This window comes from Triticum aestivum, chromosome 1D (genome assembly GCF_018294505.1).
Source record: "Triticum aestivum cultivar Chinese Spring chromosome 1D, IWGSC CS RefSeq v2.1, whole genome shotgun sequence".
Lineage (NCBI taxonomy): Eukaryota > Viridiplantae > Streptophyta > Magnoliopsida > Poales > Poaceae > Triticum > Triticum aestivum.
Window position 1 is genome coordinate 27,022,051 of NC_057796.1, and position 24,524 is coordinate 27,046,574.

The following is a 24,524-nucleotide window of genomic DNA, read 5'->3' on the forward strand; positions in this document are numbered from 1 at the left end:
CCGGAGATCGCTGCTTCACTTCATCAGTCTTATCGTGGTGCTCATGGAGACGGCGGGTGGAGGACGACAAGGGTTTGGATGCCGGACGTCGCTGTAGGATAGGTTTAGGATCAGATCGAAACAGATTTTTTGGGTTTGAAATGTTCGAAATCTAATAAAAATCTGTCGTGTTTGCATAAATGTCGTCCGGCATGTATGAAATCCGCCGTGTTTGCACGTGCTCGTTTGGGGCTTGCCCGGGGTTCGGCCGATCCTGGGTAGGCCATTGTTTCTGTATATACACACTTGTACTTCTACACATGAACATTTATAAAATATACACAGTAGGAAGAAATTTCTACTGTCTCCCATAAAAGACTATTTAAACGGATCTCTATGTATTTCTGGACAGTATTCATATCAAATACTACTTTTCCATGTAGCAGCATTGTACCCAAAAATCGTTACAAACCTCCAGCCAGATGCTAAAGACCAGAGCAAAATCACAAGGCAGATCACTAGCGTCTTGAGCAACTACTACTGAGTGTCAAAACCACGTACGTACTACCCTGCTCTACAAGCATTCTCCCCGCCAACAGCTCTGACAGTCCGATGTACACTAGCAGTTGCTCCAGGATAATTAAGCTACTCTCTGAGCCGAAACGAATGAGAGAAACCCAACCACTTGATAATCCAGGTAGTGGTGAGAGAATCGAGCATGAACCCCTAACCATGTCGCCTCACCCCTGCATGATGTTCAATTCCGCGCATTGACGTTTGGGTACAGCAACGTGTTGTCCACTGAAATTCCATCAACGTCGAGTACTCAGTCCTGACAATTGGTGAGATTATCTATGACCGCTCGATGAGGAGGCTGAAGTATTGTTACGGACCTGGTGTGCCGTGGGTGATGACGACGATGTCGAGGCGGTCGTTGCCGATGGGCAGGTCGATGAGGAGAGGGGAGAGGTCGGCGTAGGCGCCGGCGCGGACGCAGAGCGTGGTGTGGAGCGCCGACCGGTTCTGGCCCAGCAGGTTGGCCAGCGTCAGGCGCAGCTGCATGAGGCTGTTGGTGCTGATCCGCACCGTCCGCCACCCTGTCTCGTCTATGTCCCCGTCCACGCCGGCGGGGATGTACCGGACCTGCCGCGCCACCTCCTCCTCCGTCGGCGGGCGGCGCCGCCTCCGCATCGGCTGCACGTCGAATGGAACCGATCGATCACGAATTCACGATCAATCGCCATGCAAATATACAATGCGGGAATCGCGGGGGCAATGAACCTGTGGCGGTGGATCGAGGAGGGTAGGGCGGTCCAGGCGAAGGGGCACGACCTCGACGTCCCACTGCAGCATGGCGCTGGCGTCGTCCCCGGCGACGGTGACGGCCGTGCGCCACCGGACGTACTTGCCGTTGGCGCGGAGGTACCGGCCCCCGGCGCTGCGGATGACGAAGGAGCCCTCCCGCCGGATGGCCTGCCAGAGCATGCACCTCGGCGTGTTCGGGTGCGGCCGGGCCTGCTGCGCGGCCTGCACGCCGTGGCCGGGCCCCGTGGCGGCCTGCACGTCCGTGGCGAAGAGGTAGCGGCCGTAGGCGCCGCGGAGGAGGACGAAGGGCCCGCCCTCCGCGCCCTCCATGGGCTGCACCGCCCACACCGTGTTGTGCGCGCCGCGCTGGCTGGACAGGCACACGCCGTGCCCGTCGTCGTCCGCCGCCATGTACTTGGTCCGCCGCACCTGGCACCGGAGCCGCACGAAGTGCACTTCGTCGAACACCTCCATCGGCCGGATCGGTCGATCCGGAGAGCGATGGATGCGGGGAGACTGGATCGGGGCTGGGTTTCTTGGTTCGTCGAGGAGGGAGACATGAGAATTAGTTGGTTGAGATGCATGGTTACGGGTGGCCGCCTGCGCGCCACAGCGGGAGTGTGTTTGAAGCGGGCGTACCACGTAGGAGTACCTCACCGGAGTTATCCAAGACCTGCATGTCACTTGTTTAAACATTTCGCGGCAAATTAAAGATGATGAATAAGGCAGCTCAAAACAAAGAAGATGATGAATAAGGTGTGGGCGGTGCAGCACCACAATGGAGATACCGAACGATTAACATATCCGAGCAGATCCAGCAAAGATAGATCCACCGGAGACACATCTCTACATGTCCACCGGTGGTGCTAGACACATCACCGAAACGGAGGCTGGGCGGGAAGAATCTTAATTCATCTTCAGGGAGCCGTTGCCGTCTTGCCTTCCTGAGCAGGACACAAACCCTAACAAAACACAAAGCAACGTCTAAAAACGAGCCCTCCCACCGGCAAGGACCGGGGATCCACCACGCCTCCATGTCCCTAAGGCCACCGGAGACGAGGCAGACCGGCGGTGGCATCGGCCGGAGGCAGAGAAAACCTAAGCTTAGGAGAGGAGGCTAGCCTGAAAACTCTATTCTTTAACCGGGCTTAACCCCTTTCAGTTACTTGCATAATGAAAATACAACAGTCTCACGGATGTTCAAGGGACGGAAAAGGGAGAGTAGAGAGTTCCGTACTAAATAGAAAACCTATTGGTGCAATAGTTTGCCCCCTTCTGTTCTGGAGATTGTTGTGAGAAATAGGCATGCACTGATTTATTTGCTAGTGCACACTGATAGAAATAGTCCATGCAGTCCCAAGGAGAATGCTATGTTCGGTGTTGAAGTTGAAGAACTTCACCAAAGATTATTTGTGTGGTAGAGAAGGAAGAGCTACATGTCAAGAAGAAATGAAAGTGAGAAGATTGTATAGGAATTGACCCCTCAAATTTATTGTTGACGCAAAAGCAATATTCGTTCGGTGTGTCCGAAGTAGGATGACTGCAGTCAAGAAGATTGAAGGCGGAGTGAAGACGTAGCATTCTTTTCGTTGTTCTTCTTTCTGTTATTTGAGTCATAGGAACTCTGGTCTATTGATAGGGGAATGGATTCTCGAAGATTAGGCCTTATGTGATGATTAGCCGAAACCTATGAAAGACTGAAAGAAATCTCCTTGTGTTCCGAATGATTACCTGTCAGCAGAAGTTGTTGTTCTTTGGAGCTGCAGGAGATATCTTTCGGACCGTGGGGTTAGCATTTGATGCTCCGCAAGGAATGCTGCCCGTTGTGCTCAAAATCCAACCGTTGGAAATGTGTTGTTCGGCCATTTGCTGATCCGCGTGTCCAATTTCATCATTTCCCATCAGGGAAGGCTGCGGCTATAAATAGCCACCCTGCACCAATTTTGTCCGGGCTGCTCCGCTTATGATTTTTAGAAGATTGATTGACAATCCCCTCTCGAGAGATTTGAGTTTAAGATCCACCGAGAGATAATCAAGAGCCAAATTTTAGACAGTGGTTGAGCATCACAGTAGTTCTGAGTTACAATTCGTGTACCTATTACTCTTGAGAGTTGCGCACTCTCCAAACAGATAGGTGTCGGCTTGAGTGCCGAAGAGTAATTGTCTTCACCAAGCAAAGCCTCAGCAACCAAGAGTAATTATGGTTCGCAAAGAAGTTTTTCCAAGGTTTGAAGATCGCCGACAAGTATCTACCACGAGTGAAATCAACCAAAGTCTGGCCAGCTTTAGGTTGAAGGAGAATAGGACAGAGAGAGGTTTGCTCCTGTGTTCAATCGGCAAAAGGGCGGACTGGTCTACCGAATCTATTTGTCGCCATTGAGCACTACTGGTCCCTTCAGTAATCTTAATTGTGTGCTATGTGGTTCGATAGTTTTCATGATCATACATTCATTGTGGTAGCATATTTGCTTTCGTCCTATATTATCTGTGCATATCATTCTCTCGCTCACTCTTTCATTCATTCGCTATTTACTTTTCTTTTGAGTATCGATAATCATTCAATCTTTGTTTCGTTCGTAAGCATCTTTGCTATTGTTGTTCTCTCTCATGTTGCTCTGTGTGCTAGCTTACCATGTTACCATTATGGTCATTAAGATAGTGAGCTATTATTCTCGAACGATTTCGTAGATCTTCCTTTACCCTTTGTTCAATCTGTTTGTGCTCCTTTATCTTATGTGCTTGATCTATCTCTAGTTATTCCGCCGCTTAGTTTGGGTTTGGTTCAAAGCTTCGAAAGAAATATTGAATCTCACATTCACCCCCTCTGGTCGATATACTCTCAGTCCTAACAAAACCCACTACACTCGCTCGCGGTCGAAATGAGTATTGTTGGGAGAAAATCTACTAGCACCTTGATAAGCACTAACCCAAGGGACTAGCTACTAGACAGTCGCCTAATTTTAGGGAATGGGTCAGTCGATTCATAACCAATCGACTGAACCAGAATTGTGGTCAGTCAATTTTTTGAGAAGATGTTATAGCACAACTTAAGCCCTAAGAACCAAGAGAAGCTCACAAGACTTCTTGGGCCAATGCAAAACAACGACCCGTTGATGAACAAAAACAAAAAATAGAGTTTTCTAATGGAGAATAAATTAGTTAATGCAAAAATAACGAAAAAAATTGCAGACAACTTACACAAAAATTGCGCATTTCTACAATACGCAAGAATAATCATATAGGAGTGGAATTTATACAAAAAAATAAATTTTGTGAAAAGGAATGAATTATTTATTTTTATATTTGCAATCTCACACATGTATATTTATTTTATACATGCATACAATACAATATATATATACATACATATATCAAAAAAGCATTATTACTATGAAAAATAAGCATATACTAGTGAGATTTCCGCAAACAATGTGTTTTCTAAAACGTAATGGATTAGTGACATCGGTATTACCTTTACAAAAGAAAAGGAAATGAAAACTAAAACAAAATAAAAAATAAAGTAAAAACTAAAACAAAATAATAGTTCAATGAAGTTTTATATGGAGGAATGAATTTGTGGCATTGGTTTCACCCTTTCAGAATAAACAAAATAAAAAACCAAAACAAAATCAAAATATTGAACTTCTATAAGAAATGAAGTATTTTAATAATAAAGAAAAACAAAAAAGAAAAACAGGTCAAAACGTGCAAACAACTTTGCAATGAAATTGCACTTTTTGAAATATGGAAAGAATAAGCATACAATAGTGCAATATTCACATTGTAATATAATTTACACACATATTATTGAGTTCGTGCATATATACTTATTCTTTGATTTTTTACTTGCATATATACCACTATTACACTTTTTGCGTGCACACTAATTCATAATTGCAAAATAATAAATTTTTCAAAGAAAGAGGAAAATGAAAAAATATAAAAACATATAATAGCAAACTTTGCACAAACATTACACATAAATTGCGCATAATGTTCACAACATAATAGTGGAATTTCCAAAAAAACTAAAAAATAATCAAAATATTAAATTTTTCTAACGAAGAATGAATTAGTGATATTGGTATTAGCCTTTAAGAGAAAATAATGACAAAATTTGCACAAAATGTACACAAAAATTGTGCCTTCTATAATATGAAAAAATAAGCATATAATAGTGAATTATCACAAAAAGGAATTTTACTAATGAATGATTTAGTGGCATTGGTATTAGTTTTAAAGGAAAAAAATGAAACAAAAGATCAAATAATAAAGTTTTTTCTAAAAAATAATGAATTAATGGCTTTGGTATTACCCTTTAAGAAGAAACAAAATAAAAACTAAAACTAAAACAATCATAATAATGAAGTTTTCTAAGGAAGAATGAACTGGTGGCATTGGTTTTACCTTTTAGAAATAAAGAAAATTAAACAAAAACTAAAGTAAAATCAAATAATGAAGTTTTTTCTAAAAAAACAATGAATTAGTGGCAATGATATTACCCTTTTAGAAGAAAGAAATGGAACAAAAACTAATATAAAATCAAAATAATGAAGTTATTTAAGGAAGAATGAATTATTGGCATGGTATTACCCTTTCAGAAGAAGAAAATGAAAAAGATATTAAACAAATAATGAAAAAAAATTGCACATAATTTAAACATAAATTGCATTTTATTATAATATGCATATAATAGTGGGATTGTAGCACAAAGAAGTTTCCTAAGAAGGAACGAATTAGTGCCATTGCTATTACCCATAAAGAAGAAAGAAAATGAATCAAACTACAAAATGAAGAAGTGAAATTAATTAGTGGCATTGGTATTACCCTTTAAAGAAAGAAAATAAAACCAAACTAAAAAATGAAGAAGTGGAATTAATTAGTGGCATTGGTACTACCCCTTAAGAAGAAAGAAAATGAAAAGAATGAAGAAGTGGAATTAATTAGTGGCATTGGTATTACCCTTTAAGAAGAAAATAAAATGAAAAATATTAAGAAAATAATGATAAAATTTTCACACAATTTATACAGAAATTGCGCTTTTTTAATGTTCAAGCATAAGCATATAATAGTGGGATTTCAGAAGAAAAAAATTCCTAAGAAAGAATGAATTAGTGGAAATGATGTTGCCCATAAAGAATAAAGAAAATAGAACTAAAACTAAAAAATGAAGAGGTAGAATGAATTAGTTGCGTTGTCATTACCAATTAAGAAGAAAGAAAAGAAAAAAACTTGCACACAACTTTACACTTTTTTAATATGTAAGAAATAAACATACATGTGTCCAATTTTCAAACCCTAGTATAACTTATGTATATATTGTATAGTATTTGCGTGTATACATTTTACACTCACCCAACATCCTAAACATACCCATAAAAACCTGCTAAAAAGAAAACAAGCAAAAAGTGCATTTTTATCAGCAAAAATGCATCCAAATAGAAAAAGTGAAAGTAACGTCGGCCCATAAACAGGCAACACGAAATGGGCTTTAGCCCAAGAAGAAATAATTGACCCAAAACAGTGGTCAGTCGAAATTTGGGCTCAAAACATCACAACTGGCACAAACATAAAAAACAAAAGAGAGCATGAACCTTCAAGCAGAAATCAACACACCAAAATATCGAATGACCCAAATTTGATTTTCATGCAACTTACATATAGCTAAATTGCTAAACTAATCATAAACTTGAGCCCAACAGGGAAAGTGGAAACATAACATTTCAAAACAACATAAACTGGGCAAAGCACCACTACAAAACGACTCCCCACAAAGAAGCAACATCAACAGAAGCAATTCAGATGGATGAATCCCATGTGTCTTGCCAACTATTTTTAGAGCAAAGGTCAGTGCCAGCACACACCCAACGGTGCGCTAAATAACTATAGCAACAGAATTGGTAAAAAAACAAGTGTTGAGCAGTTTCAAACTCATCACAAAAGGAGCATTTAGGATTGCCACCCCAATTCTTATGTTTCATGACCTCTCTTGTTAGCACAACATTTTGGAACAGTTGCCATAGCAAAAAAATTGAATTTAAAAGGAATTTTGGCTTTCCAGATCCATTTGTAATTATCTCTAGACAAATCAATCTCCAGTAGTTCATAAATTGATTTAGTATGAAACACATTTTTTCCCATGCCCTAGTATATCTCATCTTTGATCACACCATTAATAGTTTCTTTAACCTCCCTCCATTGTTGATCAAGTACATGCGATAATCTCGTCCTAAAGAAAGTGTTCACATCAAAAGAACATGGTTGTACATCACAAATAAGGGGAGTTGCAAATATTGAACAGCAGGGAATTTCTCACACATAGGTGGCTTATCATTCAAAAGGATCCCTCCATGTCGTTGCTAAGTTAACATGTTTCACCTTAATTCTTCTTCCAACTATGTAAAATTCTTTAACCTTAAGTAAGGTTTTCCAACAAGTGAAATAGAATTTAGCTTTAACAGTAGCTGGCAATACAAACTTTGAGGTATTTAGCTCTCACTACTTCTTGCCATAACCCCTATCCCTTTTCCTATTTCCACCACCACTTGGTGAGGAAGGTTGACATTTTTTTTCTCAAATTTTGAACCCCTAGCCCCCTCTCTAGGTCTACACACTTTGGATATTTCACCAAATAGTATATTTTCGTATTACAACCCCATTGCCAGAAGAATCTCCTTTTAATATCCGAAAACTATATTTGAAACTAAAAAAATCACTGAATACAATTCTAGATGTACAGATATACTTTGTATACTTTATCGTGACGGCTTAGATGAATCACCATGCTACATCCTCTTGAACTACACCAACCAGCTTTGTGCTGCTATGTTTCACCCAAAAATCTGTCAAATCAAAAATCACTCGAATGCTCGCGCACAAAACTTTTAGGCAAAGTCACTTCTCATGCCTCTTTTTTTATCTTTCTATTTATGTGAACTTACAAATCCTGAATACTAGAATAATTAACGAGGCTAACCCAATCAACCAACTTAGACACAAACCGACTACATTAGGGGTTATCGATACTTGTTATTCTCTGTTTTTTCATGTTACTAAAACACATGTGTCTCTACTTGATAGGTACTCTCCTCTATAATGTCTGATGCCACTTGTGAATCTATTTCACTTTGATGGAAATGAGCCTATGGTAGTGGTGCCTTTTTTCTATAAGAAAAAGATAGGTTTACGGTTTTGTATTCACATATTTGTCCTTTTTACGTACCACATACGAAAAATGTTTTTCATGAGAGGTGGCGCTGCTCCTATTGCAATATTGTGGCTGACATACCACATAGGAATCACCTCAAGGTGGAAGACCTTAGCATTCTGCTCTTCTAAATTCCATAGAGGATGGCCGCAATCACCATTGTCTTAGGCTTCCTCTCCGAGGAAGGGAGGGGGTGGGTGGCAGGGACATTGGCATACCACAAGACGTCCCTGCAAGAGACCAAATGCACCCAATGTTGTGGAGGACGATGTCCCACATAGCTTGAACACATGCACAACCGAAAAAGAGGCGCACGATGGTCGCATCCGTGGAGTAGATGATGTAGGGGTAGAGAACGGGATGTGTCGACGATGGAGATAGAGGCACGAGCTACAAGATTGGTGGCACAACTAGAGGAACTGATTGCAGTGTGAATGAGAAAAAGAGTCACAGATATAAGGACAACGACATCAATCGCATCAGAGAGGTTACATACATTCAAAGCTCATAGGATGTGAAACTTTAATGAGAGGAGGTGATGCAACAATGGTTCTCACTTAGTCGTGGAACGACAACCAAGAGGCAACATCGAGGGTGGCCAAACTGGCATGGACAACAATAGACACTCGCGACTTCAGAAGAGGGCCAAAGCCGATAAAGATAATAGCCATTGCAGCGTAAAGTCCGGTGGCGTGAGAATGTGTCAAGAAGCTTGCATATAAGGTTTGACAACACCCATGAGTCTACCATTGCCAATAATTACCATCATGGTGACTCAGAAGGAAGGCAACATTGTGAAAAAGGTTTACTTCCAAACATCTATGTGAAGGGAGGTCACGACCAATATTGTTAAAGTTGTTGTTTTTAGGTTTATTTTATTTGTCAAGTGTCCTGCGTTCGAGGAACAAGATGCTCATGTCAACACAAGTGCCATCCTGTTGATATAAACTCTTTCCCGCCCAATGGCGGAGGTAGGGGGTGGCCAGCCAGGGCCCGGGCCCTCCCCAACATCCTAATTTCCTTGGTAATATGCAGGTGAACAGTGACATTTTTTTACAATTACATGCAGCTGGCCCTCCCCAACATCCGATTATACACATTCCTGCCTCCGCCACTGTTCCCGCCTCTTGTCTCTGTGGTTAATGGAAAAACTTTGTTTCTGTTATGAAAGTAATGGAGGGGGGGGGGGGGGCAGCCGGATTCAAAAAAAGAAAAAACTCATAGATGGGAGTAACCCACCATGACAATTTGCACTGTGAGGTTATGTCTTCGACGCTCTTTAGAATCACAATTATTGTAATATGCTCCTGAGTTTTCCGTGTCACGGATCGTGGGATGAGTGCAAGGCTAGATTTTTATCAACCACCTAGAATGTACATGCATAATATGTGGATGCATACCAAGTATACCACATACCCAAGAATGGAAAGGACAGAAGGATGGTGTGCTTCTAGTCTCCTTTGTCCTCAAGTACCTTGGAGCTTGTGATGAAGTCTTCCATGACCATAACAGTGTCGCTATGTAGCATAAATATCAGCCAATATGCCCGGTGGTAGCCAATTGTTTTGTTTAGAGGACCCAAAAAAAAAATAGAGGACCCAAAAATAAGAATGGATCGATATGGTTTAATCACAGGCGCACGAGGGGCGAAGCAGAAGATCCAACGGCCAGCAAAATTCGCCGGAAACAAAAACAAAAAAAGTCACTGCACGGGGCCCGTGGGTGGCTGTTGCCCCACACGCCGCACGCCGGAAAAGGGTAGGCGAGCCACCTCCGCCCCCTCACCTCGCCCCCGCGCCGGCCCCACCGCCGAGCCCACTTCCCCCCCACCTCTCCGTCCAGGCGCCGTCGCCGTCAATCGATCGCCCTAGCTAGCTAGCCAGGGTCCCTCCCCGATCTACTCGTTGGCCATGGCGGACGAGCCGGCGCTGCCGGTGGCGGCGGGGAGGGACAAGGACGAGCGCCGCCGCTTGATGGGCAGGTGCGCGCTCGCCGTCGTCGGCATCATGAGCACCCTCCTCGTCTACGGCGTCCTCCAGGTCCGCCGCCCCCTCCCCCCCTCTACTCCGTTCGAATCACTCGTGGCCTGGTTTTGTGCACCGAGGAGTGTGCCGCCGGGTGCGGTAACAGCGGGGGATTAGTAGCGATCTATGCGTGTTTGTCTGTTCCTCCCTCCGGCGAAATCTACGGTCGAAATGTTGAGATTGCGCTTGCCTCCGGAGTTAGCTGGCCAGTAGCGTGTACGGTGCGATTTCATTCAAAGGCTTCAGATTTACTAGAATGGAACTGCACATATTGTATTGCACGACTGGGTGGTACTGGTGTTGGTGAATAGCTGGTACTGTCAGTCCATTCTGCGAAGTATGCCTAGCTTGTATTCCATGAAAAATATCAGTGCTCTGTTCAGATAGGGATGGTGTTATGTACATGACCTAAAAAGTTCAGTTTTGACAGTAAAAGGAGAGTTTGGAGTATTCTTCATTTCACTCCTTTAAGCACTTTTTGATTCATTTCTCAGATCCAGATAAAAGAATATTCTCCATGATCATGTAGATGTTAAAACACAGAGAAGCCAGATAAAACGATATTCTCCATGATCAGGTTGTTCCATGATAGTTCCTTTTAGTTTGAACACATGTATTTATGGTTCCGTTTGCTGTTCAGACCAGATGCTGCATATGAACAATTCAGTGCTGCCAAACTGGATAGTGTGGTTGTTCATGAACTAAATCACCTCTTGTTACTTTGGTGAATGGTGTATTCACACGTTTGAACCCTTTGATGTGCGAGTACCGCATCTATTTGTTACTGTCAGTTACCTGTTCTTTAGCTTGCTTGAAACAAACTCAGTTCTGCTTTACATAGTGTTGAATGGCCATAAAACACTAAATGGAGGGTTCTGGTCAATGTTATGCAGGAAAAACTTATGAGAGTTCCCTATGGAGCAGAGAAGGAGTTCTTCAGATACTCACTATTTCTTGTTTTCTGTAACCGTATCACCACATCCATGGTGTCTGCACTCGTGTTACTGGTATGGATCTGCCTATATCGTTTGTTCTAATACTTTATCTTTTCTGAACTGCTGCACTCCTAAATTCTGTATATTATGCAGTCGAGTAAGAAGTCCACGGACCCAGTGGCCCCAATCCAGAAATACTGTGTTGTCTCCTTCTCAAACATACTAACCACAACTTGCCAGTACGAGGTTATGTATTAGTTTTGTATATCTGCTGTTGTTGGCTCCTATTGCTTCTGTACATAATACATGACGTGATTGTTTCAGGCCCTCAAGTATGTGAGTTTCCCTGTCCAGACACTTGCCAAATGTGCAAAGATGATTCCTGTTATGGTAATATCTTTTGTACTGTGACTTGTGAGCTAGCCTGATTTTCATACATCTTCACTGTCAGTGTCTGCTAGAAGAGTATAGATGTCTCCTTTTCTTCCAAGTTACTCCCTCCGTCCCATAATGTAAGACGTTTTTTGACAGTACACTAGTGTCAAAAAGCGTCTTACATTATGGGACGGAGGGAGTAATAAACAGTGATCGATGTAAGGAACTTGTACATAGGCTAATTTGGTGCTATTGGTAAACTGAACCTATGTGAATAAAGTGGCTATCAAAGATGGAAAGATAGTTTATAAGTTAAAGGCGCGTGCGAAAATTACTGTGCTAGATGATTCTGAGACTCAGTTCATCTGATACTATTATTTGGCCACTTTCATTCATCTCTCAGGTAGATGTTAAAGCATAGAAAATCAGGATTGTATTTGTATGCACAGAAGGACTGTATATCAATTGCCTTGAGTTTATATATCTGGACGTGCTTTATATTTTTGTTCCACCATTTGTGTATTTTGATTTCATTTCCTGGATATCAAGCCTTGTTATGACCATTCTTCAATTTGATTGATTTGTAGATTTGGGGCACGATAATTATGAAAAAGAAGTATGGTGGAAAAGATTACTTCTTTGCAGTCATTGTGACCATGGGCTGCTCATTGTTCATTCTATACCCGGTAATCCAAATATCCCAACTCATTTCTCTGTATTGTTGAGCACCACATGGTTGCATGTTGCATGATTCTCTAGTTGTCCACGTCTAGAAAATGTTATTGAGACTGGAGAATATAGAAATTTCATGAACAACCAATACTGCACCTGTCATCTGCACACACCACATTAACAATTAGGTAGTAATGATATATATATATATATATATATATATATATATATATGAATAAATGAAACTCAACACAAATGATGGTAATAAAATAAAATTGTGAATATTATTTCTTACGCACTTCATATTGTTCGTGGACAACTAGAAAATGTTATTGAGACTTGAGAAAGAGGAGAAGGGATGTGGAGTTTCCTATGATTTGCTCAAGCCATAGGTAAAAGCCTTGCTGTATTCATAAGCCAAGTGGTCCAGCAGCTCCCTATTGAAAATGACCACTTTCACTCCCAGCTGCTCTACTCAGAGCACTGTCATCTTCAAGAAGGTGGGCAAAGTTTGTATTCTTCTCATTACTGTAGACATGAGACTAATCAACACAAGGCCTCAATCCCATTGAACCATCCAAGTAATGTCCATTGCTAGCTACCATGCTTGCTGGTTGTACCATGTCTCATATTGGTGCACTGTAATTGCTGCTGCATTTTTTAAGGCATTGAATACTGAAGAGCAACTCCAGCCCAAGTGTAATATCGGTACTGATTCATTCTCACAAAAGAACTGATTGATGAGCCCCCAAACCATGACCTTACCTCCTTGCAATAAAACTGGACAACATGAGTTGATAATCCTTCAGTTACTGTGATCTCAATACTAGAGTTGTCTATTACTCCCTCCGTCCGGAAATACTTGTCATCAAAATGGATAAAAGAAGATGTATCTAGACGTATTTTAGTTCTAGATACATCCCTTTTTATTCATTTCGATGACAAGTATTTTGGGACGGAGGGAGTATATGAGATCATGGGGGCTTTGGCTGCAACAATGGAAAATACTTGTACGTAAGGCAAACACTTCCCTGGCTTCCCACTTGCAAGCAGTTCACGAGAAAATACATCCTGCAAGAGCTTGTGAATTAATTCCAGCACCAGAGCTAGTTTTATGCAGGTCAAAATTGATAGCATTAGCAACAAACACCTTCATATTGTTTCCTCAAAGATTGCATCCCTTACATACCCTGTAGTGGCGACCATAGCTCCTTAATGCACTGTTATGAGACCGCCCTTGCTGTTTACAATTACAAGTACTGTAGGCGAATCCAAGCAGAGGAATACAAACCTCGAGGATCCCATTACCTCTCTGAATGGAAACCACTGGTAGCTCACAGCCGTGTAACAACTGACATGAATTCCGCCTTTGTACTCATCACAACTTCTATCAGCTCCAAGAGTGAGTAAATAACCAAGCTTGAAGTTTATGATCATCGTTGAGCCGCAGCACATGTTGCTTCTCCATAGGCACTAAATTTGGCGGTGACGGTAGTGAGAACCCTTACTGGGAATAACCTAATGGACACAGCTGTATCCAACTTGATGATGTTGACGACACTGATGGCACCATTGTCTAGCAGCCTGCTTAACAGGGGTTGTGTCCGTACCAGACAGGACCAGTAGCAGGGAAGATTACAGTTTTCCCAACTTGCAGTTGCAGCCCAGCCTGAACTTCAGCATCAGCATCACGAGGCTTCTCCTCGAACAGCTTTTGTGCTGCATCCTGCTGAGCATTTGGGCACACAAAATCTGACATGTCTGGCAATATTGAGCTGGACCGGGTATCGTTAAGGAACACAGTTGCAAGGAAGCAAGCATCATAACGTTGGCCTTGAGGTCAGAGCATTTGGTCGAACTTTTGGTGGGCACCATTGTGCCGAGGTTGAGGATACGTAATGGCTCAAGGGCGGGGTTGGTGAGTCCTCTGGAGGCATGGTCAAGGATGCATGTGCACTCTATGGATTCAAGGACACATCAGCGAGCTCTTCTGCACAGGTGTCGTGGTCGGGGCCCCACGTCAAGTAGGTGGGTGTCAGTTTGGTGAGGCCGAAGACACTGAAGTTGACCGCGACATGGTTTGGTGAGGTAATCGCTGGTGGCCATGGGCAACGATGCCACATCGACGAACACCGAAGGCAGTCAGCTTGGTGGAGGCATTGGGGAATTACCAGGTGTGAGTCTGGTTTTGCGGATGAGTCGAGCGTGGAAGTCGGCCCTCTAAAGGTGAGCACCTCCTCCAACAACATCGTCTCATGCCCAGCAAGGTCCAAGAACCCCCTTGGTGATGGTGGTGTGGTGCTAATGCTGGTCATGTTAGAGGTGTGGAAGGGTGTTGAGATGGCTCTCATTGCATATGATACAATCCCCCTCCAATAGGTTATTCTGGTTCACCTATGTCTTGACTGATGCGTCTGTCGCTTTCCCTCCACTAGTGTAAGCAGAATTGTGCGCCTTCACCTGCTCCAGCGGCATGGGTTTCGAGCCCCTTGTCGTTGTAGCTCATACAGCCAGATCCAGTGGCCCATACAGTTCACGACACTATGTTAGGCAACATATTCGGTTACGGGGTTTTGGAAGCTGATAATAATGGTGTGTTTGGTTTTAGCCTAAGCTTGTCTTGCCAAATATCTGGCTAGCCAAAATTCAGGTCTAGGTTTTGCTAGCTAATGATTTGGCCAACTTTGGCAAGAAAACTGAACTAGGGTGGGTAAAGAAGCATTGGCATGCCAAACAATTGGCCATGCTTCCATACAAAGACCAAGTTTTTTGTCATGACCAAAATATTGGCAGGGTAACTTTCGGCCACAATCCGAACATACCCTATTTACTTCATTTGGTAATTAGCCAATGCACCTGTGATAATCTTTGTATTTCGGACTGGTGCCTGAATCGTATGGCGTGCCTGAAGTGATATCCGTTTCTTTCTGGTCTCATGGATGCAGGCATCAATGGATGTTAGTCCACTTAATAAAGGCAGAGAAAGTACTGTTTGGGGTGTTTCACTCATGCTTGGCTATCTTGGGTACAACTTCTCTTCTACTTAATTTTCTGCTTAGAAAGGAAGCAATAATATTTGAGTTCATGATATAATGTAATGGTGGCTCAGTTTTATGAATTTTGTTGATTTCACAGCTCTATTTGACATGTAAGTCTGCTTTTAGTTGTATTAAGTAGCGTTAGCTAGAACTATGCATAGGAAATATATGTATTGCTATGACTCATTGAGTATCTAAACTGCTGAGGAGATGGTGGTATTAAAATTTGGAGGTTGTTGCAGCTGTAGAATGGATGTAATCTAGTAAATTTCTAAAGCATGAAAGTAGACAAGATCAACTTACTTTTACAATTTCCCACTGGTCACTGGTGTGAGTGTGGGTGCAGTGGCGCACTATTCGCTTACAGGGTCTATTGCTTTCTTTCTTTGAACGGTTTTTGCACCCTGGTTGTTATCTAACATTATCCTCCTTCTCTTGGATTTCTAGATTTGATGGTTTCACAAGCACCTTCCAAGACAAACTCTTCAAAGGGTATGAGATGGAAATTCACAACCAAATATTCTACACGACAATGTGCTCTTGTGTTATTAGCTTGAGTGGTAATTGCTTACTCAATGGTTACTTGTCTCATCTTCTGATTATGTACCAAATCTGTTGCTATCAAAGTTTCTATTACTGGAGATTCTATTGAAGTTTTGCGTGTTAATCTGTTGCACCTAGTCTGTCACAACTACACTGTACAATATACTATTAGCAGTTGCAATGAATAATTTTTTTCTCTTATTTTTTCCTTTCACAGGGCTTATTCTCCAGAATCATCTTCTTCCAGCTGTGGACTTTATGGTTCGTCATCCAGATTGCTTCTATGATGTCCTAATCCTATCCACTGTAAGACTTACCTTTTGACTCTTTAATCAAAATGCAATGTGCTTGTTCCTTTTTCTACCCAAAGCACATCACCACAAGTCTGATGGATATCGGTGGAGGGAGAGAAAATCGAATTTTAGGAAATGTAAATAGACCGACATAAATAGTGTGACTTCCTGTCTAGCACAATGTGAAATCTTGGACAAGTTGCAGTTGTAGCTATCTCAAATTACACCCTCCCATGACCACAAATTGAAGCTGCACCATAACTGTTTGAATGATAGTTCCAATATATCTTTTGGCCATGGGATTTAAACAACTTGTTCTCCCCAGGTTGCAACAGCTAGCCAGTTCTTCATATCCTACACTATTCGAACATTCGGGGCTCTCACATTCGCTACCATCATGACAACCAGACAGGTGGATATAGCTCTCACCAGTATCAAATATTTGCATTTAAATCATTTGACCGTTCCCTTACCGCAATTCAACACGTGTTTCCGCAGTTGGTGAGCATACTACTGTCCTGCGTCTGGTTCGTGCATCCCCTTAGCTGGATGCAGTGGGTTGGAGCTGTAAGTTATCTATCGTTTTCTCATCATTCGACTCATAACATTTTGTGTTTTGTTCCAATTAAAAACGACGCTCCGTGCTATACCAGGCCATTGTATTCGGTGCCCTGTATGCCAAAACCTTCTCAAGAAACAAACTGCAGAAGGCCGCGGTCGTGAGCTCACCGTCGCAAGGTTCTGTGCCAAATGCTGCTAACAGTTGACTGGAAGAAATAACAAATAGGAACAACGAAGGTCTGATCTACTTGTCACTTTGCTGTACCGGATAGAAAATTTTCATGTCCGAGGCGAATGACAGGCATCCTAACAAATTGACTGAGAGAGAACAGATTGTAGAGTCATGCCTTGGCTCCGAATCATCAACCTGGGGAGCTCTGAAAGGCTTAGCTGAAGGCCCATTAGTTTGTTGATGTGAAAGAGTGATCGGGGCTGCCGAAATTTCTCTCTGAGGCCGTTCGCTGTTAGCTACAGTAACATAATGTTGTGATGTAAACTTGACGATTTACTCCATAGATAGAAAAAGTCTTTCCACCCACAAGAGGGAGGAAAGGCTGGATTTTTTGTGCGTACAGCGCATTACCCTACCTTAGGGCGTGACCGGCGCGCCGCATCTCCACACTGATTTTCATGGCTGATGGTGTGGTGTAGAGTTGGTCGTGCCATAGGACTGTATTTGTCATGTTTGTGATATAATTTTGCGTTTTTTTGCGACTATATATATGCATGAATAGGCGGTAGCCATATAGAGCGCCTCAAAGAGAAGCATAGCTTGCGCACATGCAAAGTGAAATTAAGCAGATTGATCGATTGACCTCCTCACATGGTATTGTTTAATTGTTGGTATCACTAGATATATGTTAGACCACCTCATCAGTAACTCAAGCAAAGTTTTATTCTCTATTTTTTAGATGTAGAGGTGATCACAAATTGTCGTTTTCCATTAGGATCATAGCGAGAACTTTCGATCGAGCTGTGGAATGCTCAGGTTTTCCAGCAGGTCATACATTTGAATCGCGCGGCGGACTCAATGTTGTAGCCTCTTAGTTTTAGGTTTCAGCTCGACATATGCCTTGAGACAAGGCCTTTTTGAGCAGTGAGCACCTACATATACTCTGCTTTCTTAATTAGTGTAAAACAGAGTGGACAACTTGTGAGCAATGGTGAGGCGATGTGCATGCCATGTGAAAATTAGAACTTTTGTCACAGAAACATCACCCGCAAGTATCAGTTGATTTTTGCCTCTTTGGCCACCAATTTAATCATACGAAAATATGTTTCTTAAGAAAGTATAGATGATAAAAATAACCTTTTTACCAGTTTGTATATGGTAGATTTTTTCTACATCGATGGCCATATGCTGAACTAGATCGAGCAAGAGATGACATACGCAGTAAGATAACATCAATGAATGCATGTACGGTTTGAATGAACTAGCAAGTTGTTAAATTACAGGTCTGCATCGATCTGTACGGAGCACCGCCGGCATTTGTCGATGTACGGAGGGAAATTGTTAAAACACAGTGGAAGATGATACGCTGCCGTACAGATGTGGGCACATGCAGACGATTAGGTTGTCTGCACCATGCCACCATGACCCAAAGTCGTTGCGCAAAGCTCCAAAGAGGGAAAAAAAATTAACAAGGGTTAGCATTCAAGTTGGTCTTTGCCTTGCACATGCATTATCTATGCTACTCTGTCAGTGCGTGAGCCGACGTGTCAGTTTCCGATACGTTGGAATGACGAGACTGAGGTAAAGTGGGTAACAAGTACTGTGCTTCTTTTCAAACAACCTCAGGTGACCAACTCCCCCACACAGTACACACACTCTCTCTTCTTCTTTTTTTCTTTTTTTTTTGCGACTACACACACTCTCTCTTCTCCCCATCTGAGTCGATAAAATCTCCGGTTAGCCGGCCGGCGTGTTTGCTATCTGCTCAAGCTCGTGGATCACCGGTGGTACGTGATGGTCCGGGGAAAGACGGTGATCGAGAGGATCGAAAACACGACGAGCCGGCAGGTGACCTTCTCCAAGAGGAAGAGTGGGCTGTTCAAGAAAGCCAGGGAGCTGGGCGTCCTCTGCGATGCGCAGGTAGCCGTCGTCCTCTTCTCCAACACCGGGCGCCTCTACGACTACTCCAACTGCAACTCCGGGTACGGTACTGTTTATATCTGGCTCTTCAAGTTCATCTTCTATCAGATCTATTAATGATATATTGCATCCGTCAAACTAATTTGGGAGACATCCTCTTACTTGGGAGTGTATATGTGTATCTATATGGAGTTCGATGTGTCTTCCTAAAGAACAAGCACACCTAGAACCTCGGTTAACAAGTGATTCATATTAATTTTATGCCCATGCCATCAGTCAATGTTCCGAGCTAGATTTAATTGGTTTCTTCATTCCACACAAAACGTTACTAGTTTTCAAGGAGAGAATAAGAACTTAAGAGACTTAAATGAGATCTTTTTGTTTCTTGATTAGCATATTTCTCTTTCTCAACTTAATTACTGCCTTGTTGCTCCTAATTGGGTTTTTGGCGATATTTTGCTTTCCTACTTCGCAGAGCATGCGAAGTCCACTCGTCTCCTTTCTCTATATTGACGATCGAGAGATGTCACCATAGTAAAAGGATGAGCTGGTATTTTGTATGAGATATGTGCAGGTCTGGTCGTGTTTGTTGATATGTGTAATCTCAGTTAAGCATCTAATTTGAAATAGTGTTATTTATTTATTTTTTGCAGGGAACTAGAGTTATTTGTTGATGCATTCACAAGTTCTCATTAACTAGGACTCAAAAGCATCACATATTTGAAGAAAACATTCTTTGAACATGCTTTCACATAGTGCGCGTGCATACCTAGTGATAATTGATATGCATATTGTTGCCTCCATGCTATTTCCCTGTGCAATTATATTAATTTTCACACTGTTCATATGGGTCGCATTATTTTCTCTCTCCGGCTTCTTGCACTAGTAACAATGTGAAATACCTTTGTGGTCATTTTATACTGTCTCACATTTTCATGCTCCCACTTTTTTCTCTATATTATCCCCGAATCACATTAGCAAGTACTTATGACTACTTTTTCCATGTATCCACTATTATATATAGAGATCATTAGCCAATTTATTTTCTTCGGTGTCATCCAAGATACCAACCAAGTCCATGGCATTAGTTTATATATCTATTTATTTTTATTTTTGATATTTCCATTTTTTACACCTGCTCATATGTACTTAATTAGTTTTTAAAACTAGGACAATACTACAGAAACCAATTTTTAAATATTCAATTGCTCCTTGTCTACGAGCTTATAATATTTTATCCCTTTACTAGGATGAAATCCATAATTGAAAGATACCAACATGTTAAGGAGGGCCAACAATTCATGAGTGCAAGCGCTGAGGCTAAGGTATGCCTTTCGCTCAATGTTTCTCAATAAGATAGCTAGTCATGTGGTTTACGTCTTCTTCCAAGTTCATCGAGTCTTTTCTTCATACTTCTATTGTAGTTCAAAAATACATAGCTCATGTTCATTGTGCCACATGGATAGCATGCATAGCATCTCCAATTAAGTCACCCTATAGGGCAACAATGGTGAAAATTAACAGTAAGAATCGTGAAGGAATGGTGTACGATGATCACTAATTTGCAAACAGCCATTAGTACGGTCATTTCCAGATAGCCATATCCCATGTAGGAATTCCTAGCTCTCCCTTGCAATTTTTCATCGGGGATCTAGGATCACGACACAAAGTGGATAGACTTTCCCGGTCTAAATCTGAATGCGATATCATTCCCAACATCTTACACAAGAGATAACAATATGTTTGTGATGTCTAAGGCACTAGATCGGTTAGCAACAGTTATGTACATAATATGGATTATTCTCTTTGCTTTAGCAGTTCCAGTGCATGACTAATTCACTGTTCCACCAAATTAGAATACACCCACTACACTATAGTTTCTCTTTGTTCATTTGTTCTATTTCAAATTCGAGAGCACAAACTATTGCTATATACATGACTGTACATTAACAGTTCTGGCAAGCGGAGGGAGAGCGTCTGAGGCAACAACTACATAACTTGCAAGAGAATCATAGGTATGACATATAAATTATCCCTGCAAAAAAAATTACAAGCTAACTTATATGTCTGACACATCAGTAGTAATTATGAAAGAAATAGCTACTGATTTTGCATCTGCAAAAGTATTAAATTATGTACATTCAATGCCCTAATGGGTGCATTATTCATACTCAGATTATGACGACAACACACTTTGCACTATATTGCTAATAGTTATTCCATGTAGTGTCAGAGCATATATCATTATATGTGTGTTCCCTTCGGTTGTATTCCCTCAAATATTAAAAATAAGGCTTAAAGTTATTAATTTCTTATTTTTCAAGATAATATTAATACCTTCGACACCTGGTCATGCATTTCCCTCTACCGCTCCCTTAGTTTCATCACTTTTTTTATCTTTGCGCGCATGACAAAAATATCAATTGTACAATGAAAGGCAATGTCCATTGTATATGTTATAAAAAATAACTTTTATATTTAGAGAGAAGAGCACTAATATATGTGTACCTACACTAAATCACTGCAGACAGTTGCTGGGACAACATCTATCTGGCTTAGGTTTGGAAGACATGAGGGGTTTAGAGAGTCAACTGGAAACAAGCATACATAACATTCGGCTAACAAAGGTAATGCTTAGAGTTCTTGACCTCATTGTTGAGATCATGCAAAATATGTATATAGACATCATGCCTCTGTAGTGCCATTAACTGCGTTGTACTTTCCAGGACCAACTTATGATTGATGAAATTGAAGAGTTAAACAAGAAGGTTAATGCTTTTACCATTACAATGCTAGGTACTACCACCATATTACATTTTATGTCTAAATGGCCTAATGTTTTTGAATTGCAGGAAAGCCTTGTGCACCAGGAAAATATTGAGCTGCACAAGAAACTAAACATCATTCGTCAAGAGAATATATATTTGCAAAACAAGGTGCATGAGTATAAGAGTCCATCCATGAATAAATAAATAAATAATGAGAGTTTAAAAGAGTACTCAATCCATACTCCATAACATATCTTGCATACATGTGCATGTGTAAGTTGTCATGTTGATTCCATTTTTCAGTTAAATGGTGAGGCAGAAGTAAACGGGACAATTACAAGTTCTTCTAGCCAGTATAGCACTGCTGCTCGAGAGGATCCAGTTCGACTGGAACTTAGTCATCCAGACCATGCAGAAAGGGATGAGCAACCAGAATTACCAATGCTGGGGTACGGTAAAGTTTATGTTTTTTCCAATTTGCTTTGCTCTTGAAATTAGTAAGCCAAAGTAAGCACATAAGCTGACATTATGAGCAACCTCTCCGTGCAATGCATGCAATCGACTACCAACTGACTGATTTATAAATAACAGGTTAAAAGTTTTTACTACAAGGACTGGCCGATGATCGAGGATTGATATGCCAATTCTGTTCCAAATCAAGTGCAAGTTCATGCATGTTTGTGCCATGTCTACCCATATATTATAAAAATAAAGTACCATTGAGAGATTTGCAACTTGCTCCATGTGTTTTTTTTTTCTTCTTCTTTAAATACAGTATTGCTTGTTGAATCCCGGATGCATAAACTTGCATTCAAATAAAATAAAGTGTCATAAAAACACGGTGGTTAGAGTTTTCAGTTGCAGGTAAAACCTTCTGCGAGATTACGAGTACCATATATTTCAAGGAAGTTGTCCATACCAGGTTGCTGCATGTTACCATTTTATTTGAACGGAAAACCTTTCCTCCAACAAGGGGAGGAAGTCAGCAAATGTTGCCAGTTTTCTGTGTGTCATGAATAGCCGGGGTAGCTAAACGGAACACTAACATACACAACATAATGTACGCGCATGAAAAATGAAAGAAGATCGATAGACTTTCTCACATGGTTCTAATTAACACATGACAGTGCACTTGTTGAGGTCCCCTGATTTGCTAGATGCTTTACCAAATTGTTTTACCAACTGATGCTTTGGCAGTTAAGAGGTCACATGCTATGGTACATTTTCCGTACATTTGTTTCCGCGCTCCGAATATAAGAACAGCTCGAGCGGTTGTTTTCAGATGCCGAGAGAGGATAACAAATCAAAGATATGAATCTATCGCCATAACAAATAACTAATTTTTGTGTTGCCTTTTTGGTCAAGCATGCGTTCGCTTTCCCTTTCATGGAGCACTAAACCACAACCTTAGAAAATTGGAATGCACTTTATTTAGGAGAATAGGCTACCGCAATCAGCAGGACGCGCTTCTATTGTATATTTTTTCCATACACCCTTACTATTTTTTTATTCGGGGTTTGAAAACAATAATCGAACAACAGAAGTTATCAGTACTGCGGGTGAATGAATCCACTTTGTTCTTGCAACAAAAGCATTGTTACAAATTTTCCACAAATATGTAGCCAGCAAAGTAAATAAATAATAAGGGAAAGCTTGATTTCAGAAATCAAATTAAATAAGGAGGGGAACTAATCCTTCAAAGTAAAACAACCACACCACCACTTATCTTCTCAAAAGTCGGTTCTACAATCATGAATCTGCCACACAAATTAACATCCCTCATCTTAGGCTAAGTTTTCCAGCAAGCTGCATCACTAATTGTTGAGGGTTTTCTTCTCCGCAAGCAGTTTCAATAGCTAGCGTATCACACTGGACTGTACTTATACATTATATTATTGTCATTTCTTGTTTTTTTTTTGCGGGAAATTGTCATTTCTCGTTAGGATCATAGCGAAGACTTCCGATTACCGAGCTCCGCAGATCGCTTAACCCTTAAGTTATCCAACTTGTTGTATATTTCAATTGTGGGACAGACCAACTCTCTGTACAATATAAACTTTCTCGTCCTGTTGTACGACTTGAGCAACCTGTAAGCTTCATCATGTGGTCTCTTACTCTGCAGATATAACCTATTTTATGCCTGCGACAGGATCTCTGAACAGTTGTACTAGTATGTCTTATCTTATATCCCTAAAAAAAATACAGGGTGTGGACAAATTTTGAGGGCAACGTGATGCCCTCAAATTTTTTTGAAAGGAGTATATTTATCCATAATCATTTTAACTCTGATGAGTTTTTTCTTTAGGGGACTAAGGTGAGTTAGGTTGGAGTAGCAACTCATACACTGTGAGACATGGTACACAAATTCAGAACCTACACAACCCCCTCCCCCCCCCCCCCCCCCCCCCCCCCCGAGTCTTTCCCCCTGGTGATCTCTCCCTTCTAACGCCTGGTTTCCCTCCATCGACTCGGGCTGATCTAGGAGAAGCCTTGCACTTGTGCCCGTCCTTGGTCTTGTAGGGGATCTCGGGTGTCTTGAAGGTTTTGCTCTTCGGTAGATGGCGGCGAATGGTAGCAACCCAGTGGGGGGTGCGAGCGGCGAGGATGTTGAAGAGCTTCTCTGAAGGTTGGATTTCCATGAGGATGATGGAGATGAGTTTGTTTGTGAAGAATAACCTAATCTTCCCGACATACAAGAAAAGTGGTTGGTGATTGCAAAAGTTCATACTAAC

At 41.4% G+C, this 24,524-nt stretch overlaps 3 protein-coding genes across 3 annotated transcripts; 2 read left to right on the top strand and 1 right to left on the bottom strand.

Annotated features, from left to right (window-relative positions):
• Nucleotides 1-327: 327 nt before the first annotated feature.
• LOC123163969 (uncharacterized) lies at nucleotides 328-1,979 on the bottom strand. The gene is made up of 3 exons (XM_044581377.1): nucleotides 1,261-1,979; nucleotides 873-1,173; nucleotides 328-780 (listed from the first exon to the last, which is right to left on the bottom strand). Exons 1-3 carry the CDS (start codon nucleotides 1,756-1,758, stop codon nucleotides 737-739), a joined length of 843 nt encoding a protein of 280 aa, XP_044437312.1. The 5' UTR covers nucleotides 1,759-1,979; the 3' UTR covers nucleotides 328-736.
• Nucleotides 1,980-10,203: 8,224 nt separating this feature from the next.
• LOC123180064 (UDP-galactose/UDP-glucose transporter 5) lies at nucleotides 10,204-17,746 on the top strand. Its single transcript, XM_044592020.1, has 11 exons — nucleotides 10,204-10,530; nucleotides 11,409-11,522; nucleotides 11,604-11,696; nucleotides 11,775-11,840; nucleotides 12,413-12,511; nucleotides 15,443-15,522; nucleotides 15,983-16,095; nucleotides 16,296-16,384; nucleotides 16,697-16,783; nucleotides 16,870-16,938; nucleotides 17,025-17,746. The coding sequence occupies exons 1-11, from the start codon at nucleotides 10,402-10,404 to the stop codon at nucleotides 17,136-17,138; spliced, it is 1,053 nt and encodes a 350-aa protein (XP_044447955.1). The 5' UTR covers nucleotides 10,204-10,401; the 3' UTR covers nucleotides 17,139-17,746.
• A 697-nt stretch (nucleotides 17,747-18,443) lies between these two features.
• LOC123163978 (MADS-box transcription factor 23) lies at nucleotides 18,444-22,708 on the top strand. The gene is made up of 8 exons (XM_044581386.1): nucleotides 18,444-19,086; nucleotides 20,274-20,349; nucleotides 20,978-21,039; nucleotides 21,552-21,651; nucleotides 21,751-21,792; nucleotides 21,877-21,960; nucleotides 22,096-22,241; nucleotides 22,384-22,708. The coding sequence occupies exons 1-8, from the start codon at nucleotides 18,899-18,901 to the stop codon at nucleotides 22,415-22,417; spliced, it is 732 nt and encodes a 243-aa protein (XP_044437321.1). The 5' UTR covers nucleotides 18,444-18,898; the 3' UTR covers nucleotides 22,418-22,708.
• Nucleotides 22,709-24,524: the final 1,816 nt, after the last annotated feature.